This window comes from Camellia sinensis, chromosome 13 (assembly GCF_055761805.1).
Source record: "Camellia sinensis isolate YWXY chromosome 13, ASM5576180v1, whole genome shotgun sequence".
Lineage (NCBI taxonomy): Eukaryota > Viridiplantae > Streptophyta > Magnoliopsida > Ericales > Theaceae > Camellia > Camellia sinensis.
In genome coordinates, this window is record NC_138973.1 from 77,644,218 (window position 1) to 77,670,118 (window position 25,901).

Below are 25,901 nucleotides of genomic sequence, written 5' to 3' on the forward strand. Positions count from 1 at the left end.
ACAGTTCACCATCATTAATCATCACATAAACATGATGATTTTTTGCTGACTTCAAAGTGTTTTGATATCTATGTTTCCAATTCACTACATAAATATAGGCCCCATTTGGTAGAGCTGTGGAAAAGTAATTATAACCTATAGCCTAACAGCTTATAGCTTATAACTGTGAACATAAGCTGATTTTTGACTTATAAATTAAACTTCTTCTCCCCCATTCAAAGAATAAATTGATTTTTGATTTACAAAAAGTTATAAACTGTATTATTAAGTTGAACCAAATACGTCAAAATAGCTTAAATTAAGATAAAAGCTGAAATAAGTTGAAAATAAGCCCTACCAAACAGGGCCATAATATTCTTCCTAACATAAGGACTACCTTCCTCATTTTCTTAGACAATAGAGCCACAGCCACAACAATAGGCTAGTTAGTTAGACGTTTAAACAAAAATAAAGGTCCAAGTGAGAACGCCACAATTCAAGCTCTAAATTTTACCAACAAGCATCTGTATCAGAGATGACGAAAAAAGTACAAGGAAACACAAGCAAACACAAAAAACACAAGCAAAGGCATCATATTCATCACATAAGCTACCAATTTTAGTTTACAAATCTGTGCTTGTCACGACCCCAAACCGCCCCTAGTAGGATGGTGTCGTGATGGCCAGTAATTCGAGATTACTGAAGGCCAATTTTTAAAAATCCACACACAACAGAGTATAAATATACGGGACTCACAAGTACGGAAGCAATACATACAAATCAGATTAGTCCATGAGAGCTGTGCGTAAGTCAAATGAAATGGCAAACATCTTCACATGGGTTACAACTTAGTACAAATGAAGTAAAGTACTTAATACATTTTGATCAAAAGGCTTCTCAAGCCGACGTGTGCAAATTACAAGTATTACAAGTCGAGAAGCATAATTTTCAAGACTGCCGAAGTGATTACAAGTCAAGCCGACATAACCAAAAATCCAAAACAAGCTCGCGAATCACATCTAGGCGTCACCGCCTTCTTGCTCATCACCTACATATATATAGAGAGGGTGAGCTTGGATACTCAGTGAATGATACAAGTAATAAAGGGATTTTCATGAATAATAGCCGAAGTCTTTTCGAAACGATACATATCAAAACTTTATATAACAAGGGATGGACCTCGTCCATCTAGCAAATCTTTAAAGCTTCAAGGGATGCTTACTAGCATCAACACATTACAAATGATAACATTCCGAACAAACAACCCACGCGGTAAACCGTCAGTGGCAAAACAAGACAAAGCAAGGGAGATATCTCAAACAAGGGTGCTACAAAAGTTTAGAGTCCTCTAGCACAAGGACCTATGTTACAAAGGCCCGTAGCCCCCTAACACGAGAGTACTGCGAAAGTTTAGAGTCCTCCAACACGAGGGACTTTCAAAACAAGATGTGCAGTTGCATTATAGTCCCCTGGCACTAAGGACTTTCAAAACAAGATGTGCAGTTGCATTATAGTCCCCTAGCACTAAAGACTTTCCGAGAATGTCATCAAAACAAGATAGTGCTTGATATACAAAATAGGGACAATCATTCATGCTTAACAAATACTTTTCTAAAGCAAACAAGGCAAAACTTTATCAAAACTTAATAACATAACCTTATTAAAAATACCACTCACATAGTTCTTCAAACGTCGGGGTCAAGGCAAAAGTCCGAGTCCTACAAACACATAGCAAAGTCGATTGAACGTACTTTCAAACAAGATTTACATGCAAACAGATGATCTCGGCGTTCGTCAAAAACTAAGTTAAATCAAAACAAAACACTGTTTTTTCATCTCGGGGAAATATGCTGGGTATCAACCAGATCTTGGCCGAGGTCCCACAACTTCTCGCCGAGGTGTGTTTCCGATGGCCACATTCAAAAGCGAAGTCGGGAAAATCTGGGTTTCCCTTTGAGGAATATGAAGAACATGAAGATGGAGAAGATGGAGAACATGCATGCTAAAATCATAACTTGTTATTACAAAGTCTGAGATTTCGTGCTATGAGTTCGAAAACATGGACCTGGGCACCCATATTCAAAGGTCTTGTGAGAACAAACACAAAAACATGGTTCTAGATGCAAACTTTCGAATCAAAACAAGACTTTTCTTCAAGAACACAAGAACACTATTTTCTCTTACTAAAACCGACTTTAAATCAATGTAAGGCGTGCAGAACATGTTCGATCATGCAATGCAGCTAAATGATCAATAAGAATAACAAGAGTAGATTAAGATTCTAATCTCAAAACCCGAATCTAAGGGTTCAAACTCCAACGATCAAGCTTGGAAGTTCACTCTCTTACTCAAAGGCTTCACCTTCTTCTTCCTAGAGTCTTTCTCTCTAAAAGGCAAGATTTGATACAAAATAATATGTTTCTCTCGACAGTCACTGACTTAACCCTCTGCTGGGACACGTGGCATCGGCTGATTGGCTCTACTAAAAAAGGTGACTGGCTGACAAGACAAGACTATGACAAAGTGTATTCAACAAGCTAGACGGTAAGAGCACTCCGGCAAGTGATGATCTCGGCTAAGGGCAAAGCCTCGGCAAGTAGGGTGACAACGACATCGGCTTGGAAGGACAACACTTGACTAAGCTGTGCCACACCTTGGCCTAGATGTGCCACACCTCGGTCTAGGTCATACCATTGCAGAAACAAAATCACTAAGTGCAAGGATCAGCGATCTAGAACGCCTAGATAACAGCATCTCGGCCTAGATGATGCACATCTCGGCCTAGGTGACGCACACCTTGGCCTAGATGATGACATCTCGGCCAATATGTCAGGGTGAAGGTGGAGGTCAACCGAAGTGGTTCCAAGATAGTTCTAAGTGTGGAAAGGTTCCAAGGTGTCTAGGCTTAAGATGACCTCGGCAACACACCAGGCAAGAACACAGCATGCAAGCAACACTCAAGCAAAACAAGACAGGATTTGCAAATGCACATAACAAAACAAGATCATACATAAGTGTATGCAAGTATGACTAAGTTGAAGGGAGGGTTGTTACAGTGCTCAACCATGTTTGTGTGAAAACAAAGTAGATGTTTGGAAGTAATTACCAAACAATCCATCAAAGAAAGGACTATCCCTCAAGTGAATAAAAAACATGGAACTAAATGTTTGGGAGACCATTTCAAATTTACAATCAAATTGCCCTTCAGAAGACAAAATGTTAAATTTATAATCAGTACGCAACTTTTTTCTTGCAGATTCACCCCATCTTAACTTTTGTTTTTGTTTTTTTGATCGGCAAACTTTTGTTTTCTTCCATGAAAACAAATGCTTAAAAAATGTTGGTATAAAGTTTTAGGCACAGATACCAAATGGCTATCGGGTATGCATCAAAAACACATGTCAAATGCATAGCAACCGGTGGAACTAACGCAGAGAGTGTGAAACTAAGCTAACTACAAGTTCTCCATAACGCACCCAGCACCACAGAGCCCTTCATCTTACTGGGGTGTAAATACCAAGAGACATCTCAAACTCGAAGCAAAGGTTTGTCAACATTTAACACCTAGACCAACTTGTATACCCAAATCCAAATACATTACCATGGAAATCAACAGCCAGCAACAGAAAACAACATGAATAAGAATCAGGAGAGGTGAATGAGTAGAGACATGCAGGACCGTCATAGAAATAATTGAGAACATTAGTATTTGGAGCTGACATTTTTCAAGTTTGCAAACCAAGATTCCACCCATCCTTCTGTCAAAGATCATTAATTTTTGCAATCATCAATCATCCTATATCTCCATAGAAGATGCCACCTTCAGTTTACACAAAACATATCCCACACTCGAGACAAGTGATTGGAGTTAAAACTGACTCCCAATTACTCCATTCCTTTTCCTTCAATAGAACCAAAACCATGAAACTAAAATGATGTATTTCTGAAACTAATGTTTTAATGTGTAAATCTATTATTAGATTCAACAAATTTAGAAGCATACGAACACATCATACAGGTGAAAAGGAGAACATCAAGGACAAGCAAGGTTGTATAATATTCAAAGAAGACTACACAAAAGTTTCACTTGCACTGGCAAAAATCATTCCAAAATACTGAAGCTTCTGAAGGCAGACATCATTACTTATTAACAACAAATAGAAAAACACTGCAAGGCTAACAAATTGATATGCCTAAGCAGGGAATCCTCAGCAAAAGACACAACCCGAATTCAATAGAAACATCAATAACACGCAATGTGAAAATCAACTTTTAGAACAATCAAAAAGCTCAATTGAGAGCAGCAACAGGGTTGTTACCCTTTTGAGCAAGCTTTGTCCATTCAGTATGGAATGACCCCGAGCGATCAATCCTCTCATAGGTATGTGCCCCAAACAAGTCCCTCTGAGCCTGAACAAGGTTTGCAGGAAGCCTTGCCCGCCTATAAGTATCGAAATAAGCAAGACTAGCACACATGCCCGGAGTACTAATCCCGGCTGAAATCGCCAACCCAACAACTCTCCTCCACGCCGCTTGCCTCTGCACCATCTCTCTAGCGAATTCCGGGTCCACTACCAAGCTCGCCAAATTCGGATTCCGTCGATAGGCCTTCTTAATCCGATCCAAAAACACAGCTCTAATAATACACCCACCTTTCCAAATCCTAGCCAATTCCCCCAAATTCAAATTCCAACCCTTCTCAACACTCTTTGCCCTCAACAAGTTCATCCCTTGAGCATAACTACAAATCTTTGAAGCATACAATGCTTGCCTCACATCATCAATCAATCTCTTCTTATCAATCCCACTCCTAACTGCCCCAACCTCCTCTTTCAATCCCGCCTCTTTCAAAACCTCGGCCGCAGATTCCCTCTCCTCCTTCAACCCACTCAAGTACCTGCAATCCAAAGAGGCCGCAATCGTCGGCGCCGCCATGGACAGCTCGGCCGCCTGCTGAACCGTCCATTTCCCAGTCCCCTTCATCCCGGTCTTGTCCAAAATCTTATCCACCAACTCCCCATCTCCATCCTCATCCTTCACTCTAAAAATATCCGCAGTGATTTCAATCAAGAAACTCTCAAGCTCCCCTCTGTTCCAATCACTGAAAATCTCACCCAATTCAGCATTCGACAAACCCCCAACATTCTTCAACACATCATAAGCCTCGGAAATCAATTGCATATCACCATATTCAATCCCATTATGAACCATCTTCACGAAATTCCCAGACCCTCCTTCCCCAATATAGGTGACACACGGACCATCCTCGACTTGGGCTGCAACCTTCTTGACGATGTCCTCGATGTTGAGATAAGCCTGGTAGGAACCACCGGGCATGAGAGAAGGGCCATGACGAGCGCCCTCTTCGCCGCCGGAGACGCCCATGCCGAGGTAGAGGATGCCCTTGTCGGCGACCTGGAGGAGGCGGCGTTCGGTGTTTTCGTACCACTCGTTGCCGCCGTCGATGATGGTGTCGCCGGAGTCCATGTGGGCGGAGAGGGCGGCGATGGTTTGGTCAACGGGAGAGCCGGCTTTGACGAGGATGATGATGGATCTGGGGCGGCGGAGGGAGAGGACGAAGTCGCGGGGGGTGTAGTGGCCGGTGAGAGGGAGGAGGCCCTCGCGGTGAGCTCGATCTAGGGTATCGTCGACTTTGGAGGTGGTGCGGTTGTAGACGGAGATTGGGAAGCCTTTTTCGGCGATGTTGAGAGCTAGGTTTTGGCCCATCACGGCGAGACCGGCGAGGCCTATGCGGGAGAGAGCTGGTGAAGCTGCTTCCATTTTTGAGAGAGAGAGAGAGAGAGAGAGAGAGAGAGAGAGAGTTTTAGAAATGGAGGATGGATGGAGTGTTGGAGCCGAATATGTATGTATGAGAGAGAGAGTGACGAACTCGTCGAGGGAGCGAAAGGGTGGCGACCTGAGCCACCAACGAGAGGGTGTCGTAAACGACGGTGAATCCTAGGCCGAAAGGACGCCTCACTCACTCACTGGGAACGACGTCGTTTCCAGTTTACTATTCATTTCCCCACTGGATGCCATGTCACATGAATCAGTTTATGGTTTTCATCTTTGCGAAAATAGACAGCTTCAAGTCACCAAACCCTGCGTTTGGGAATTGGGTTGGTTGTTTTACTTTTTAATTTTTTTTGATAAAATTTGGGATTAAAAAGTTTGGTTTGAAAAGAATTTTTAATTTTTTTAATTTTTTTTAGAGAAAAAATGTAATAATTATGGATTGAATGTGATATTTTTTCTTATTGAATTAAAAAATTTATTTGTTTTTTGTGACTATTTTAGCCCAAAAAACCTTCAAACCAACTTGCTAAATGGAGGTTAATTTTGTTTGGGATGTCTTAAATAAGTGTACTTTTTGACTTTTTAGGCCAAGTTTGGGAAGATGCACTTTTTGACTTTTTATGAAATATGGATTGGATTTGGGTTGGGTTTGAAGTGATGTGTTAGAGAGGTGATGTGACTTAAATAAGATGATGTGACTTAAATAGGATAGTGACTTTTTGAATTTTTAGATTTTTTGGAGGATGCCAAACTTGACCTTAGACTAAAAAGTTGAAGAAAAAAATATGGTTGTTTGGGTTAACTTTTTAACTTTTTATGAAAAAATATATATTAAAAAATTATATAAATTATTATGTAAGGAAAAATTAGGATTGAGAATTGTACAGTCGTACTTTTTAACTTTTAATAAATAGTGATAACTTTTAAACTTTTTAAATAACTTTTTAACTTTTTAACTTTTTTAAGACCGGTCAAACTTGACCTCAATCACATGAAAGATGAAGATAAGTAGGGCTGAGCAAGGAATCCGTGAAATCCGTAATCCGATCCAGTCCAGTCCAATCCGATAGGTTTGGATTGGTTTTTTGAATCCGTGGTTCGGTTCCGAATTGAAAAATTAAAAATCCGCAGTACACGGATTGGTTCCGGATTCAACCCCACGGTTCCGGATTCAACGCCACGGTTCCGGATTGGAACCGATCCGGACCATATACAAATAGTATATATTTTTATTATATATCCTCCTCCATAGTATTTTCTCTTATTCTATATAAAATCTAAACTCAAACCTAAAACCGTTTAATATCTTCTTTTATTACTTTTGTTTGTTAGTTTTTAGTTTTAATTTGTAATGGTCTAAATACTTATGGTGAAACCAGTTTTCTTATGGTTGTTTAAATTCTAGCACAGTATGTCGCTCTTATAGAAATAGATGTTGCTATTGTGGAACTAATATAGCGCTATGTTTATGTTTTTATGAAATTAAAGTGTTATATATATTTTTTTGTTATTTAATTATGTGAATCCGTGGTCCTAAACCGATCCAATCCGTATTTAAATGGATTGGTTCGGATTGGTTCCATGATTTAAACATATTGGATTGGTTCCAATTTTTCAGGAACCGTAGATAACGGATTGGTCCTGGTTTTATTCCAATCCGGTCCAATCCGAACCATGCTCACCCCTAAAGATAAATAGTTTGCTTTTAGGGTAAATTACGGTACCACTATTTTAAAATTTAAAAAAGATGCCTCTGTTAAGTAGTTTGCTTTTAGGGTAAATTACAGTACCACTATTTTGAAATTTAAAAAAGATATAGCCTCTGTTTGGGAAGGGACTCTTTGGACTATTTTGGTTAAAATAATCACAAAAAATAAAATAAATTTTTTAATTCAATAAGACAAAACATCACATCTAATCCATAATTATTACATTATTTCTTTCATAAAAAAGTTAAAAAAAGTTAAAAAAAACCAAAAGTCCTTCCCAAATTAGATTTTTTAGCCCTAGGTTAAAATAACCAAAAAAAACTAAAAAGTCAAAAAACCAACCCATTTCCCAAATGACACCATTAATTTTATACTTTTGATATATTATATTAATTTTTCATTTAGTAAAGTTAAATAAACTGAATCTAATGTATATAGTGACTAAATATTAAAATAAATAAAGATAAATACATATTTTTGCAAATAAATGATGATATCAATTTTTTTAATCATACGATTAATGAATTATTTGTTGGAAAAAATTATTTTTGATTATTATTTTTTGAAAACTTTTCACTAATAATTAAGTGAGATCCACACATATGAGTCGAAGTGGTAACGTAATCGTTGCCGTGCGATGAAGAAGAGTATGTATTTAGTTGGTGAAAATCAATTTTCATGTAAATGGAACATGATGTTGAACTGTGCCTCATGACACATGTCATATGTTTGAATAAGATGCAATTCTCTTGTCCCACGTAGGAAGTATAGAAGGAGGTTGAAGTGTTTATGAACCAAGTTGGGTTTTAGCTCTTAGGGCATCACAAATTTTGTAAAGAGGGGAGTTATGAACCAAGTTGGGTTGAATCCAAAAACAATACATGTGCTGCCATCCCACCCAGCATTGAATCAGGTGTGGGTGCAAGTGTGGGTTGGGTCGGCTCGTTTTGCGCCAAAATATTTGAAATTTGAAATTGAATTCTAATTGTCTTCTCCAAACAAGTACCTTCCATCTAGTCATGTCCGTCTATCATACTTTTTGTGTAGTTTCAAACAATTGCCAACAAAGCCTATAAAAAGGCAACCTCATTCAAGGTATAGTTTTTCTTTCATTCCGAAAATTCCTTCTAAAGCTTTCATACATTTGTGTGTGTAAGGTATAGTTCTAGTTCGTTGTACAAGCAAAGAGAGATCTATTTTTACTTGTAGCGATTGCTGTACTTTAAAAACAAGACATTTATTGTTCTTGAACACTAATAGAAAAGATGAAATTCTGTTTTAAAAAACAGTGTTCAAATACTGACCTGAATCACAAACTTGTTCGTAAACAATCTGTAGAAGTTCTGTATAGTTTAATTTTATTATTTATTTTGTTTGCTTAAATTAATTATTTCTAAAATTATCTCCAACATTGTTAATGAAGAATACCCAACTGTTATGCAAATGAAAACTTTTAAAGAAATTTTAATTTCTCGATTTAAATTACTCATCCATCCACATTGTTATTGTGACACCAAAAAAAAAAAAGAAATCAATTTCTTTCCAGTTTAAGCAGAGACTAGACCCTCCAGACAAGAAAATTGCGTCACGCCAATCATTTATCGCTTTTCATTGCTCATATCATGACGTGTGTACAATTAACACAAAGGTTAGACGATGTCATTTATGCAATATTTCTTGATAATTTTGACAAAATTATGACGTTTCTCAATTTCTTTGCATAGATTGGATAGTCCATTTTTTCTTAAAATAAAATACAATACAATACATTACATTATGAATTGATTATACAACAAAATTGACAGAAAAATCATGATGTCCTGAAATCAAAATTTCAATAAGCAAAAAACCTCATTTCTAGCAATCTTCTGAGCATCCATTAGCATTGTTGTTGGAATGAGCCCAATACTCCTTCACAAGCTGTCCAAAGAGAGACCCCTCCTTGTTCATGAGCTTCATTGGCTGATCATACTCTACTAGTTTTCCTGTAAATGCAATAGCATCTTTCATTGTTCCAAATAACTTCTTTCTGTGAGAAAGCAAATATAATTTTTTTTTTTTGGATAATAAGGAACCTCTCCGTCTGTTTCAACGCAAAACATTCTCGTGGCGATTGTAGGGGTGGTAGAGGAGGTGGTGGTGGTGGTGGAGGCAGTGTGGTGCCATTAGTAAAATTTTAGTCTTGATATGTTTTTCACTTTTCAAAAATAGAAAATATTTTCCGTCAACACAAGATTGTTTTCCATTTAACCATGAAAAATATTGACTTTTGTTTCTATCATAACTGACACAAAAAATACGGAAAACGTTTTCCGCCAAAACAAACTAACACACAGTTAACTCCAAATTAGGGTTATCAATTAAGACAGCACAAACACAATACTGAGAGGAGTTGAACCTAGGATTCCAAATTTATGATTCATCTCAAAGCAAGTCATTAATCATTGGGTTAGAACGCAAAACTCACCGTCGCTAATAGCAAGCACCATTGTGCAGTCCATCACGGTTGGTATTCTATGGGCCACTGTGATTACGGTGCAGTCTTCAAATTCTGTTCTTATTGTTCTCTGGATTACAGAATCAGTGGCATTGTCAATTGAGGCCGTGGCTTCGTCAAGCACTAATATCTTCCTTCTCTTCAACAGTGCTCTCCCCAAACAGAATAACTGTCGCTGTCCCATGCTCCAATTTGATCCGTCTTGCACAACTGCCACGCTACATGGGTTAGTACAATTTTTAATTCCCAAAAACACCTAGAAAATAATACACATTCTGTTTCTTAACTCCTACCTAATGAGTCCAAGCCCTCTTCTTTCTTCTCAACAAGCTCTCGAAGCAGACACTTCGCAAGAACCTTCAAAACAGAAGCTTTTTGAAATGTTTGAGTAAAATATATCTTAGTCAATTCTAGGATCTTATAGAAACATACCTCCCATATTTCATGATCAGTATGCTCTGATAAGGGGTCTAGATTGTATCTGACAGATCCGCTAAAAAGAGTTGGATCTTGTGGAATGACTGCAAAGCGTGATCTGAGGTCATGAAGACCGATATTAGATATATTGAGGTCATCTATAACAATCATTCCCTCTGTAGGCTCTACCAGGCGAAACAACACACTGATCAGAGTTGTTTTCCCACTACCTGTCCTTCCAACAATTCCAATTTTGTGTCCTCCTTCAAATATGCAGCTAATACCGCGCAGAACTAGAGGAGCATTGGGCCGATATTGTACCTGCGTGTTTTTTTGTATAAACCCTGTATTTAGAGTTAGGGAAAAGAGAGGAAAATAATAATGATTTCATTGTTGTATTTACCTTCAAATCACGGATCTCCACTTTACCAATAGATGGCCAGTTGAATGCAGGACGGTAAGCTTCAATTATTTCAGGGGCTTCGCTAGGTATGTGCATGTACTGTTCTAACCTTTCTACAGAAATGATCAAATTTGCTAGTATGCACTGGCATTGGACCGCAGAAACCAGATAGATATTCAATGAAAGACCATATGACAGAGCCATGCCAATATATCCTGCCATCAAAACATTGATAACCCAACGTTGGAAAATTGTCCGATTGAAAACTTAGTTTTTATGACTTTTTGATCAAGAATTAGTTGAGCCAAGTTAACCCCCTCTATCAGTAAGAATTCTTCTTGATTATAATTCTGTAAAGGCCTGACTAATAAGCTGAAGTGGCAAGGCAAGTTTTATGGTGCCATCAAAAGAAGTTTGATTAAAATGTTACTTCTGGAAAAAAATTTATATATTGAGGCTTGGAGAATCAACAACACTGAAATATACAACCACCAGAGGTATATGAAATTATGTGAGTGGAGTTTTAAAGGCAAAGATAACGATCACTAACCTGAGTCAGAAGCTCCAAGATGAAACAAAGTCATGGCAAGTGCTGAGCATGACAGAACAATTGCGCATATTATCTCCAGACGTTGAATCAACCACTCGTTTGCTGAGAAACTATGGAAGAATGGACTTGCATTTGTGTCAATAAGGTGTAAAAACTCTGCAAAGAATCGATCTTCTTCTCCAAAAGCTCTAATGGTCGTTGCACCTGCAATGGATTCAGCAATATGGCTTGCTACCGAAGACTTAGTTGTGCCATCGATTCTCATCAACTCTTTTGAAGAAGCAAAGTAGTAGCTCTGTAGAACATATGCTTAATGAAAAAGCTAAGAAATCAAGCGAATCTTCATACAAGAAAGAAATATATTATGCATTATATTTGCGAGATATGGTGACATTTTGCATACAGGCTTGTGATTAAATGACTAAGACTTTGGCCCTTTGTGATAAACAGAAACTGTCTAAACTCCAGATTCTTACCAATTGCACTTGATGAACCAGTGTTTTTCAAATTGTGACTTTGTAGTAGGTTTATTCTCCAAATAACTAATGCATTAATGGCTGATCCAATAAAAAAAAACATGATGCAATCAGCCAAAAGATTAGCAAAGGGAAATGGATGCCCCCCTTTTTAATTAACATTGTTGTTTGAAAACCATGCAGAATGTTGGGATTGGCATATTACCTGTAACAGTATGGTTGCATACACCGTGGGTATAATGACAAACAACATAGGCCAGGTAAGAAAAACCAATATTCCATAGCTGAAGTATGTGGTCATTGTTGATGCTAGCGTCATACTTAATCTCATACACAATTCAAGGTCCACGATACTCATATCAGAAGACACCTACAAAAGGAATTAGAAATATCAATACCTCATTATTTTAAGTATTATTTTCATCTTAGTAAATTAGGAGGTCCTTACCCGACTGAGGATCCTTCCCAGGGGTGTTGAGTCATAAAAGGACATTGGTGCTCGGAAAAGAGATGTCATTAGCTTAGAAAAAATAGCCTTCGATGCCCTGAGACCTAAAACCACTACTACATAAGATCTAAGGACCAAGAAGAGTGACATGCCACACCCAATCACCAAGTATATCATGAGGAGTTTCGATCTGCTTAAATTAAAATCATCCAACTCAGTAGCCAACCAAAGATTCTGTACCAACTGCCCAACAAGATACATGAGGTGGGATATAATTGCCAAGGTGAGGTACAAGAAACCCTTGCTCTGATTCAGATACTGCCGGTAAGGCTTGAGACCAGTGTTTCCTATTTCTCTTTCTTCTTGCTTGATCAATTGGTCTCCAACAGGTTCTCCTAACTGTTCCTGGGTATAAGTTTTCTGAATCTCTTCTTTGGGGGTTTTAGATCTTTGTTGAGAACCATTGATACCATGTTTCTCAGAAAAAGCAGCATCATTGTGTGCATTGACAAGGTTTTGAAACTCTAGACTAGAAGCTAGCAACTGATTGTAGGTAGCTGCTTTTAGTATTTTCCCTTCAGACATTAGCTACAAATGAAAACCTCTGCTTAGAATGAACAAATTGTTAACTCAATATTAGCTAACAGATAACAGAAATCACGTGAGGAAAATCTAAGTTTGCTATGGTGGAGGTAGAAGATTGATGGAGAAAGTAGCCATAGTTAAAAGACTAACCAAAACAGAATCAAACGCATGAAGGAAGTCGACTTGGTGGGTCACCAGCAAGACTGTCTTCCCTGACAGAGCTCCCATGACATATTCCTGATCATAACCCATGTTAGCTTTGAATTGAAAAGCCATTTTAGAAGTAACATAAATTTCAGTAAGACAAGAGTTAGGCACATTAAATAAACCAGTTGCAGTATGAGCATCAACGGCACTGAACGGATCATCCAAGAGATATATGTCTGCATCTTGATATAGAGCACGTGCAAGTTGGACTCGTTGCTTCTGCCCACCACTGAGGTTTACACCTCGCTCTCCTATAACAGTGCCGTCACCAAACGGAAGCATCCCAAGGTCCTTTACTAGAAAACACTTTTCAAGTACTTGTTGGTATCTGCATTCATCCATGGCAGATCCAAAGAGAATATTTTGTTGTATAGTCCCAGTCTGAATCCATGATGTCTGCGAAACATATGCAATCTTGCCATAAACTTGAACCTGAAAAAAGAAAAACCAAAAAAACAGACATAGGTTGAATGAAGTAATAATCTAGAAGTGTTTTCAATGTAAGTTATTACTCCATTCCTCCCAAACATTTATGCTTAGTTTGGTTCATTGGAATGAAATGGACTCATTCCTTTAGACTTCTAAGAAATGATCATTCCCTTACAATAGTGAATAATGATTCCATTTGCAATGCATTTTTTATCATTATTTTAGTAACCCAAACGTGAGAATAGATATTTTGATAGAATGATTATTCTATTCCATTTCATTCCAATGAACCAAATACTACCTTAGAACTTTCTAGGAGCAGTTAAAACTCTACTTTTCTGTCCCCAGATGTGATCTAATTATTTAACAACCTGTTGATCTGTGTAGTTTAGAAAATGCAGCATTATGCATGCTAAATTTAGATGATTATTTTGTTACTTCTCATCTCTAGAAAATGCCAAATTTCAAATTGAAGGCGATAGTTCATTAAAAACCCATGTTTCAAAACTAAGTGAAATGAGAACTTACAATGCCATCAGTGTATGGAACCTCTCTGAGAATTGTGGCTAAAAGGGTTGATTTACCTGAGCCAACTCCTCCACATATAGCTACCTTCTCCCCACACTTAATTATCAAATTTATGTTTGTCAGAGTGGGCTTTAAAGAATCAGCATCCCATGAAATTCTGGTGGAATCGATAACTACAGACTGCTCACGTTCCTCCCCATGGCTATTTTTGTTGATATGCCTGTTCTGCAGTTCAGGTGCCTCGAGAAACTTCACAATCCGAGTAAATGAAACATTTGCTTCGATGAACACTCCAGCAATGTCAGGGATTAACCGAATTGGCTCCTGAACAATACGCAAAGTTGCAAGAAATGTGAAAACATTACTAGTATTGAGAGGAATCCCGAGCATGTAGCATGCCCAAAAGGTAGCAACTGATACTATGATTGGAGAGGACCAAAATAGAACTATATAGTAACCCTTTTGTGACTGAACTGCAGATAAACAGTCGGCTTCTCCTTTCCTAAGCCGTTCTATAACATTCTTGAAATGTGTCTCCCAAGCATACATCTTCAGAACTTTCATGTTTGCTAGTGCTTCTGTGATACCCTTTAGCCTCCCGTCTTGTGCCATCATGATCTTTGTCAGATAATTGTGCTGCAATTTGGCCACTGGATAATTTCCAAGCACAGTTAATATTATTACTATAAGGGCTGCAATAGTTGCCAACCCCACAGATAAGTAAATAATAATCAAGGCGAGACATATCTGTAGGCCTGTTGTCCATATCTGATGAAACCAATATGGAAATTCACCAATTTTATACGCATCTACTGTGACATAATTCATTATCTCGCCAGGAGAATGAGTTGTCTTAGCAGCATTTGAGAGTCGGAGTTGCTTCTGATAAATTGCTGCGGATAGCAAAGATCTTACTTGGAGTCCAATTAGTCTAGTTTGGAAGTACCATTGCCTCTCCGACAATGATTCTAAGCATTTCGCAAGGAAGAGCCCAGCAGTCAGGGCATAGGTCTCGTATTTAAAAGTTTCTCCCCCTTCAGCAATCCTAATGAACGCATAAAGAAACATCGGGCCAGTAGACAGTGTGAGTATCTTGATCAATGCAAAGAATCCAGAAATTAAAATAGCTTTGCGTTGGCAGAAGAGTATTGCCAACAGATTGCTTTGTTTCGATTTACTCAGTTGTTCCATAAACTGTAAGTAGCATGTCTCCGCTTGATCCGCTTTCCGTAAATGTGGAATATCTTCATCCTTAATAGTTTTCTCTTTACCCTTCTTCATTAATGAATTCAACCACCAAAATGACATTCTACTAAGTAATCCAGCAGTGGCAAAAGGAGTTTCATTATTGCCCTTTGAATTAATTGTATCAATGAAATCAGTTTCTTCACCTTTCAGATGTCTATACAAGGCATGGTGACTAATGTCTCCTTCATTTTCTACATAAATGTGTCCCTTAAATGCAGAAAACAACAGTAAAATCGCTCCAGGAAACGACAGCATGTCTAATACCATTTTGACAGACACTAGTTTGTCCACAATTGATTCCCTCACAGATGCAACGCAGAGAAATCCTGCTAGCACGAACCCAAGAATTAAACAAAGCTTTCGTAATGGGATAACTTGAGCTTGTCGTTTCTCAAGGCTCAACGATAAACTTAACAATAACCACACGAACCCCTGGCACAACACTCCTAGCCATCCATGGAGAGGCAAAATGGTCTTCTCCGCATTCAAGTTCTCTTTAATTGTCCAAACCCCCAAGCACAAGTAAGCCAAACCCAGACCGCCATTGAAAATGGCAGAGGAAATTGACAATGGAGAAATGCCTAATTGGGGTTGTGAGGGGGACATGGTCTTTCTCGAGGAAAATTTACGAATGGCAAAGAATAAGAGAATGAACAAAAGCAGCATATCAACAGAAGTGACCAAAAAGTGGTTGATGCATGAATGTGGAGAGAAAATGGCTGAAATACCAGAACTGCAATTCGTTTCAACCTCGTCTGAACAATTAGAACCTCCACAGAAAACAGTCCAGAGACCCATAATGTATCCTTGTCTTCAAAAAGCTGCACTAGGACATAGACAAGAAACAGGATTTTTCAGAGTTTGTTGTTAACTAGTAAGTATTAGATTTCAATGCTTGTGGAGTGAAAGATGCCATAGTTGACTTTCCATTGTATCATCTATAGTTGACTTTCCATTGTATCATCTATGTGCTTATAGATTGACAAGTCATTCTAGAATTTAGAAATGATTAAAGCAAAGATGTCATAGTGCAAGTGTTGACCATTAACAAGTCATATAACAAAAGGTTTAAAAAAAATAATTCATAGCATTGATCATTGATATAAAAGAAAACAGTTGTGCATCATTTCTGAAACCAGGTAAAAAACTGAATGCGCATTGATCTAAAAGCTATTAAAATCAAGACATCTCGTTACTTGTGGAAGAAGAAATCAAATTACATATAATATATGTCACTTGGTTTCAACATTAATTAGTCACATGCAGCTTGTCAGTCACATTAATTATTTCAATTATTTGTGATATAAAAAATGTCATCTGGATCTGCCTGACAGTCATTGTCTGCTGAAGAGCATGTCTACTAGTAGGTGGAAATGTCTTACTATACATACATACATACATGAAGTTATGCTTCTCTGCAAGGGGTGAAAGCTTAATCTTTGACATTAGCTATGAAGCATGGCTACTTCAACAAACATGCCATACCCGTACCGAGTACTTACCGACGTATGATACTTCTGCATACGTACCGAGTACACGAAAAACGTACCCAAATTTTTTCTTCTAAATTTTTACCGTACCCAGATGTACCTAGTATATACTCAAGCCGTACCGTATTTCAGTTGAAACAATAATTTTTTCTAGTACAGAGATAAAACTCATTTTGCTAAACTTTTATTTTATTTTATTTTTAGTTTTATACTTAGCATGATTTAAAATTAAGCTACAGTTTGCAAGTTATTTAATATATTGACATTTAATTTTGATTCAAACCTATATTTTTGGCATTAAATATTAATTATATATTGGATCTTAACAAATTAAACTATTTAATTAATTTTTACATTACTCTAAATTAAAAATAAATATTTTTTTACAAGCGTACGAAGCCGTACCTGTACCCTACTTTTTTTGGATTTTGACGTATCGACGTACCTGCATTGTACCAGTACTAGTACCCGTACCCGTACCCGTACCCGTGCTTCATAGGACATTTGTTACACAATTGACTACATTGAAAAACTAAAACCCCAATCCTTAACCTTGTCTGTGAAGGATGTTCAGTTTAAGCTCAAATGTGAGATTACTACTTAACATAAATGTTAAATCATAAACAAGGTAGCATACTTAACTTGACATGGGGCCTTTAAAAAAAAGAAAAAAACCCTTGAAAGAATATCACCTCAAATACAGAGATTGTTGTTGGACAGTTTCCCGCATTGATTTCCTTCAATTTGAAGAAGTTCAATAATCTCTACAGTTTCTAGGCAGATCAAAACACTTAAATATTTTATTTATTTATTTATTTCAATGAAGATCATCAGGTATATAGATAAATTAAAGGGTAGCAAAAAAGATAAATAAATAAATAAAATAGTGATACAAACCTTTAAAATGAGTTTAGAAGTTAGTTTCTTTGTCCACAGTCCACATCCCCAAATGCACAGCAAAAGAGCAACATATGAGCCTCTTGCATAGTGAATTCTTTGCAGCTGGAAAACCAAATTAATACAAAAAAATAAAAATAAAAAATACAATGATGATTGGGTAACCAACTATGCAATAATATACAAATGTTATCTCTCTTCAAAACATGCATCACATGTGACCACCACAGTGTGATTATTAGTGTCAAATTGTACCTAACAGTAATGATAGAGACCCCCACAAAACACAACCCCCAAATAATTTGAACCATTCATGTCACTGTCAGACACAACTCCCAAAACAAATTTAAACACATCAATGATCAATACATTAGTGGGGGTCATGGGGATCCTGTTTTGTGGGGTCCCAAACATTTTCCTTGTACCTAATTTGTGCCCTCACACATCTCATTGAATATATATTTAAACAAATTTCTAATACATATATATTAATGTGGAATCACCATGAATGTCAAAATATAGTATACACTCAGGTGTTCTGTATTTGAATGTTCAAAATACAAAATTTGTACTCTTGTTGATGATGTTTCAGTCATACGCTTGCTGGCTACCATTTTAGTTATTTTAAAAATTGCTGAGCTTGCTCACTATTAACAAACAAATATAAAGCATGAATTGCAATACAAGCACACCACAACATTAAATAACTACTAAAATGGGGAAAAAAAAAAAAAGGAGAAGGAGGGTTGGCAATGGCATTGATGACAATCGACTTTTGGTTTGTTGTTTTTAGTCTATGATTTGTGTTGGCATAAATAATATATATATATATATATATATATATAAAAGAAAAAAAAAAAAAGAAGAAAAGAAGAAAAGGCATAGAAAAGAAAGAAAACGACGAGGACTCGGTGCCGGATTTTCCTGAAGTTGACGGTGCCGTTTCTGCTGCACATTTATATTGTAATTTTGTATTTGTTATTTTATTTATTTATTTTCTTTTGTTGGAGTTGTTATTTTATTTATTTATTTTCTTTTGTTGGAGTTGTTGGACTAGGGGTGTAATTTTGGCCCGTGGTTCGAGGGCGGCCCGAAGCCTACCCGCGGCCTAGAGGTGGGCCCGGCCTGTTAAGATCTGAGCCCAAGTCCAACCCGAGGCCTGGGCCATCGTTTTGAAGCTCGGCTCGGCCCATGGGCTCGCTCAGTGCCCGCCCAAAAGCCCAGCCCACCCGAGACCCAGTATTATTTTTAATAAAAAATAATAAAATTTTGGTAGAAAAAATTAAAAAATTTGTTTAGACCTGCCCAAGGCCCAAGCCCAGGGGCCTGCCCAAAACCTGAATACTCCTGGGCCTGGGCCTAGTTTTCTGGCCCGTGGGTCGGCCCGACCCGGCCCGGCCAGATTTTTGGGGGGAGCCCGCAAGGCCCGACATGGGCCTAGTCCGGCCGGAGCCCGGATAGGCCGGGCAGGGCCAAAATTACACCCCTATTGTTGGTGAACAAAGGCGAATAGTATATATAGAGAAGGGGTTTGGTTTGGGTAGATCATTTTGTGATCGATTTTGGTAATTTGAATCCCTTACTTTATGAGATTTGTTAAATATAATGGCCTCGTTTGGGAAGTGGCTATTTTAATAGGCTATTTGATTTTTTGGCTATTTTAGTAGGCTATTTTAGTTTTGTGTTTAGGAAGATGAGATGAATTTTTAGTTGAATTGTTGTATTGGAAAGTGTGTTGAAATGATGTTTAAATTTAAAATGATAGATTTATCCCTAACCTTTTATTTTTAAAATTGATATAAAGGGGCAAAATTAATTTTGCCCTTGCTGTAACACTGTTCGGCTGTGACAGTGTAGGCTATGCCTACACTGTCCGGGCAGCAGCCTATTTTTTTTTTTTTTTTGAAAATCAGTAAGAAGGTGCTACAGTCCTGGCTTTTGGGCTAATTTTCCAAAAGAAGCTATAATAGTCTCAACCTCTGATTGCCAAACACCCCCAATATTTATATAAAAAATTAAGATGATATTATCAATATTTATATGTTTAAATCATAGTTGTTTTAGAAAAAAGACGACAAATATAATTTTTAGAATATCTATTCATTTTTTGTAATACAAATTTGATTCAAACATATAGACATCGATATTCGATCATCTTAATTTTTAACATGAATATTCTCCTCAATGAGTTCTAAAATGTGAACGATTTAAATCACTGAAATTAGTCCAAAATGGGCCTACTAAGCCCAAACTCTGTCTTAAGCTAAAATGACTTATTTGAAAGAAGCCAAACCCTAGAAAATTTTAGGGATTGACTTCTCTCCAGTTCCAAATTGGTTTAGACAGTCCAATCCGACCCATTGAGCCCACTCTTAGGCTCTGTTTCGATAATTCGAACCATTTAGATTTTAAAATTCATTATGTACATCATCTCTACAAAAAATCAAATCAATTGAATAACGAAAATCACATGTTACGAGGCCTAAAGTGATTCGGATCATCGAAATGATGCCCAACAATGGGCTCAAAGTTGGACTGTCCAGTCCAGTCCGATTTGGTGTTGGAGACAGGCCATATCCAAATTCTATTGGGGTGTGTACAATATGCATATCTAGTTACGACTTTTGTGTCTTTAATTTTAATCTATTATGTTATTAGTTATGAGTTATTATGATATTATTTTAGTTATGATTTAAGAATTCTTTATTATATCTTATGTAATATTTAGTTATAACTCTCATAATATTGAATTATGCTATTAATACTAAAAAATCTATAAACATAACTTGCATATGATAAGAGTGTATACTATAATATTACCTGAATAATATATTTTTTTAATTTATAAAATAAATATGGTGATAGATTATTCTACCTATCCGAATAATATAAGGCGGATTAACAACTAATAAGAGCACTAAAGTGTGTTCAATCTCGAAGCTCAGTTTTACAATATGTTTGATAATTTGGGAGGGAAAAAAAAATGATTAATTGTTTGAAGTTTATTTATTTGAAGATTTTTTTTAAGACTTATTTTTGTTTTAGTGATTTTTTTAAAAAAAATGTTTTTCAAAAAGTTAGGCTTATAGTTTCAGCTTAATCAAAAGAACCGAAATATAAAAATAAAAAAAGTTCAACATGACAAAGATAAACAAAAAATAGTGAACTTTTAAGCTTATTTTAGCTTTTTTAAATTTTTTTCTTTTTGGAATTTTTCAAAAAACATAATTTAAAAAAAAAGTATTAAAGAGAAAAAAATTTAGAAGGCTTTCAGAAAAAAAAAAAAATTAACATAATTTTGAAAAAGAAAAATGTTTAGTGGCTACAAATTTTGTGACTCAAATGGCCCGAATATATCAAAACGACGTCATTTTGCACTAAAAACGACGTCGTTTTGGGTGTTTCGAGCCATTCCAGCCATGTATTTTTGGGCCACCAACCATTGCTGAGTTTCACACACCCTTTTCATTTTTCTTTTCAAATTCCTTTCCTAAATCCCTCAATTAAACACAGCGTAAGTATTCCGAAACACCCAATTATAAAAGAAAAGAAAATATTGTGATTTCTCTTATTGTTTGGATAAATAAGAGGTAAAAGAAAATATAAGATATTGATTTATCTCCTATTATGTTTATTTAAGCTGTATAAAAGAAAAGAAAAGTACAATACATTTTATAGCCAAATTAACCTTTGGATAAAAATTGAGAGCTCTAATTTTAGATCTCTAGAGAGAGCTCTAGTGATGCAGTAAGGAGTGAGGCCGATATGTGATGTAATGTGCGTGGCTATGTTTTTTTTGTTTTTGTTTTTTCTCTCTTGTCACATTATTAGAACTCTGTTTAGAATTCCAAAATTAGAACTATCATTATTGATTAACCTTTTATAGCCATTGGGGTATAGTTGATTTCTTTTCTCTGTCAATCTCTTCACTTTTGGAGAGAGTCATAACAGAGATTATGAGAGAAATGAGTTTCTCTTCATTTCTTCCCATTTTACCCACTTATCCAAATGAGTGATATGGATCAAGAGAAATGATTTTTTTTTTCTTAACAAAAATAAGTAAATATTTTAGATTGAAAATAATCATAATAAAAAATAGAGTTTAAATTGATAAAATTAAAAACTCAATATTTATTTTATTACCAAACCCAAACCTTGGAGTTTTTTTTAAAGTTAAATTTTCCTTTTTTTAAATTTTTTTTTGTCAATTTAATCATATAATCTTCACGACAATATTATTATTATTTTTTTATTGATTGGTGATAGTGTCACATAGGCCTTGTTTGAGAAGGGATTATTTTAGTAAAAAATAAATAAAAAGACATAAAGGCATCAAAAAGTTAAAAATTTGACATACATACATCTGAAAAAATTGACTTTTACTAGTTAAAAAAAATTAACATACTCTCACATTAACTTTTTCCATAAAACTAAAACAAGAGAAAAATAAGAATTTCAGACAAAAAGCTAAAATATTACCTTTCACATTTTTTCTATACAACTAAAAACAAGTCAAAAAAAAAAAAAAAAAAAAAATTAACTTCCAAACTTTTTTCACTCATGAAAAAATTAAAATGTCAAAAAATTATTAAAAAAAACCTCATCTCAAACAAGACTATAGCATCACTACTATACCCAATATTTCCTTGATCGATGATACAAACAGAGAACAAACCCACTGCAACAAATTAAGGCCTCGTTTGGGAACAAACTCATTTAGCCAAAAAAGTTAAAAAGTTACTAAAAAAATCAAAAAGTCAACAATCCATACCAAAAAGTCAAAGATTCTCTTTTCTCTCTATTTTTTGCACATCTTTTCGTAAAAAATCAAAAAGTCATCCCAAACATACTAGTTTTTTTAGCTCATATTTTAGTCAAATAGCCAAAAAGTTACTAAATTAGCTTGTTCCCAAACGAGGCCTAAGTTTTCAAAAACAAAAATCTAGTTACAGAATCATTTTTTAGGGATAATATTTTAGTTTTCAAAAGAGCTATTGTTGTATTTTTAGCAACGAAATTAGGTAGTTAGTGACAAATTACTAATCTTTTAGATCAAATTTTTTTTGTCTAAAAAGGTAAATTTTTTAGCACCAAATTATTATGTCTTTAAAAATACACTTTTTAGTGACATTTGTAAAATTTTATTGTAAAATATATATATATATATATATATTCTCTTTGGGACAACTTTTTTGCATAATTCTAAATCGCGGCATCGGATAACGTAACGATATAGATCGCAGAGTATCGATATTAGTATTATTGATTGGTATGTATTTGGAATTGGGTGTAACAGTCGTGAAATTTTAAAAATCATTAGCAATTCCTCTAAAACTCAATTTTATGCATTTTTTTTGTGCGACTCTTTTAGCCTTAATTTGTCATATTTTAATCAAAATTTTAATATGTAAGAGCACTTTTGGCTCATTTTTAACTAAATAATATATATTTGTTTTAATCTCAAGTTTTTTTTGGCATGTGTTAAACTTTTAATAAAAAAATTGATTGGAAAATATTTTAAAAATTGATATGTTAAACTTTTAAAAATTGATGTAGGTGTATAAACAAATAAATAGGAAAAAAAAAAAAAAACCCTTAGACATTTAAAGGTTATTTGGGATATTCTAAATAAATGCACTTTTAACTTTTTATAAAAAGATATGTAGAAAAATAAAGATAAAATATTGATTAATATGACCCAAAAAAAGATAAAAAGATAAAAAATGTAGACTTTTTTAATCTATCCAAACTTGGCCTTACAATCTACAAATTCACCAAAAACACAGGCACCTTCATATACCTCTCTCTTCTTATCCATTTCAATCTCCCATATCATAATATGACCACAAACATTCCTATCCCCTCTCTCTTTCTCTCTCTCTAAAAGATGGCTGATGTTGCCCGAAAGTTGCAAAGCGATGGCTTTTTTGGCCAAATGCAGACAACAGCTTTAGACCAACACTAAAACAAGACCAAAAAAAAGAAAAAGAAAAAAATACGAAACAAAAATAGAGCATAGCAAAACCCACAACAACTCACCAAAAACAGAGCAAAACAATAACAAAACAGGTTCTCTGCTCCGATTTCATCCGTATCGGCAATTGCAAATATCGGATTGTATCACCCCATATATTAGATTCAGGCCGCTATGTACCGGGAATCAGACGCTATAACTACGAATTTTATTCTCACTGGTATACCGGTCCATATCCGAATCGGCACTCTAATTTTCCGATACGAATAAGCCGGTACGGTACATACCAGCCGATATTTAGATTTGTGACAATTCTCGCAATGACAAAAAATTGTTTCCAAATATTTTTTTATAATAAAATTTTTACTTTTGGTGATAAAAAATTTAATCCTTAAAAACCCATACACACATATATATATATATATATATAAACCAGCTCTTGCAAACAAACTCGTAAGCCAGCTATTGTTGAGAGAAGTCAAAAGCTAAAGAAAATATGCTTACAAGTTTACTCTTCGGATAATCTTACTTATCAAAGAAGTCAAATGCCAAAGAAAATTCGCAAACTTTGAATATCTAACATACCCAAGAGTTGTTAATGAATGATGGGACACAAAAAAAAAAAAAAAAAAAACATCAAAAAATTAAATCCTGAAAATTTAACAAAAAAACTTGCATATATACTAAATCATTCTCTAAAGTCACACAAGTTCAAAAGCTGAATTAGCATTGAACAAATGTTTATAATGAAGCTATATATAGAAATATATTGAAAGCCTAGACATCTCTTTACTATGTAGAAAATTTTCCATACCTGGTTTGGTCTATGAAATCTTCTGAACTTGTGGAAGAGATTTGAATGCGGAGAAAACTTAGCATGACATAGCACATAGACAATGTTTTAGTTTCAAAAAGAATATTCTAATTAACAAGTTGTGGATTAGCTCCAAGAATTGGTTTTTGTGGGGTTCTATTTATATGATGGAAAAAAAATCAAAATACTGATAAAAAGGAAAAGGCAGTGTGAGCCACACGTCAAACACATATGCTTCGTTGGGAAGAATATTTTGCTAGTGGTTGGGGGAGAAGTTATTTGGTGGTATAGAAACATTGTTTGATATCACATAAATTATGACAACTTGTTATGTTATCTCTTTATAGGAGATAAAAAATGACGAGACTCACTATTTTTACTAATAAAATGCATGTTGCAGCATCATTTGAATTTGTCCCAGGGCAAACTATAATTTCTCAGTAGTTGGCTGACAAACGTCTAAATTCAAAAACCTTTAATCATTGTGGGTCCTGGCATGTCTTGTCTGAGAGGGTTTTTACTAGGCTTTGACAAATGCGGTGGTCCAGAAGCAGTCACGTCACGTCTAGTGATGGGTGGAAAGAATGAAATATAAGATTTTGTATTAAATGATTAAAAAAATTGATGGCAAAAATATTAAAAAAATTATATTTTATTGATAAATAATGTTAAAAAATAAAAATAAAATACAAATAGGTCAGTTGAGGCATGAATATTTTATTTTCTTTAAGGAGATCAAACCTACTGCGGTAAGAAGAACCCAAATACCAATACAGCAGTCACTAAACTCTGACCACTTATCGTATGGCTCAGGTCAACTTTGCACAAGAACTCAAAACTCCACAAAACAAAAACAAAAAACTCTTCTTTGGCTATTAATCTCTCACGTGTAAAAAAAAAATTGGTCTAGAAATAAATAGATGAGAGGAACAATTTATAGGCCACTAGGATCTTACAAATTACACCTAAAAATAATGACCATTAAACTAGAGAAAATGGAGAGTCCCAAAACCTCCAAAATACTAACTCACCACCAAGCCCATAACCTTCCAATTAATCTCCATTTATGGACAAAACAAAAAGTCACAAAAAAAAATAAAATAAATAAATAAATAAATAAATAAATAAAAATTAAATAAATAATTAAATAAATAAAAGATATTAAAATGGTCCAACAACCCCACACTCATTGTAATATCAACAAGGACAATAGAGATTACCAAACAAAGATAGACTAGTATACATCATGAATGTGTGCTTTGTATTGAACCGTCATTAGTGAAACAACAATTTCTACTCCAGAGTCAGTAGTGGTATCAGATTTGAACTATGACTATTTAGGGGAAATAAAATATTACTGCTCACACATAATGATTTAGGTGTTGACATGAACTTTTAATAGCCAGCACATTATGACCTTCAGCTAATCCTAATTTTCATGAGCATATTTGAGA

The 25,901-nt window shown here is 35.4% G+C and overlaps 2 protein-coding genes across 11 annotated transcripts; both read right to left on the reverse strand.

Moving 5' to 3' along the window:
• Positions 1–738: 738 nt before the first annotated feature.
• Positions 739–6,044, reverse strand: LOC114309709 (6-phosphogluconate dehydrogenase, decarboxylating 3, chloroplastic-like). Of its 2 annotated transcripts, XM_082902572.1 has the most exons (3): positions 4,299–6,031; positions 1,657–1,697; positions 739–1,027 (listed from the first exon to the last, which is right to left on the reverse strand). In XM_082902572.1, exons 1-2 carry the CDS (start codon positions 5,758–5,760, stop codon positions 1,678–1,680), a joined length of 1,482 nt encoding a protein of 493 aa, XP_082758698.1. In that variant the 5' UTR covers positions 5,761–6,031; the 3' UTR covers positions 739–1,027; positions 1,657–1,677. The 2 variants fall into 2 exon arrangements, with proteins under 2 accessions (XP_082758698.1, XP_028111289.2); XM_028255488.2 differs by lacking the exon at positions 1,657–1,697 and having other exon boundaries at positions 4,299–6,044.
• Positions 6,045–9,168: 3,124 nt separating this feature from the next.
• LOC114309706 (ABC transporter C family member 10) lies at positions 9,169–24,613 on the reverse strand. Of its 9 annotated transcripts, none has more exons than XR_014349072.1 (13): positions 24,448–24,586; positions 17,660–17,764; positions 14,025–16,093; positions 13,011–13,499; positions 12,276–12,863; positions 12,033–12,197; positions 11,352–11,646; positions 10,802–11,016; positions 10,629–10,719; positions 10,414–10,516; positions 10,275–10,338; positions 9,952–10,191; positions 9,169–9,469 (listed from the first exon to the last, which is right to left on the reverse strand). XR_014349072.1 is itself a non-coding variant. In XM_028255484.2 (13 exons), exons 3-13 carry the CDS (start codon positions 16,068–16,070, stop codon positions 9,342–9,344), a joined length of 4,455 nt encoding a protein of 1,484 aa, XP_028111285.2. In that variant the 5' UTR covers positions 16,071–16,093; positions 17,660–17,764; positions 24,448–24,613; the 3' UTR covers positions 9,169–9,341. The 9 variants fall into 9 exon arrangements, 8 of the variants coding, with proteins under 8 accessions (XP_028111285.2, XP_082758703.1, XP_028111286.2 ...); XM_028255484.2 differs by having other exon boundaries at positions 10,414–10,719; positions 13,011–13,097; positions 13,179–13,499; positions 24,448–24,613; XM_082902577.1 differs by having other exon boundaries at positions 10,414–10,719; positions 13,011–13,097; positions 13,179–13,499; positions 14,025–16,098; positions 24,448–24,609.
• Between the last annotated feature and the right edge of the window lie 1,288 nt (positions 24,614–25,901).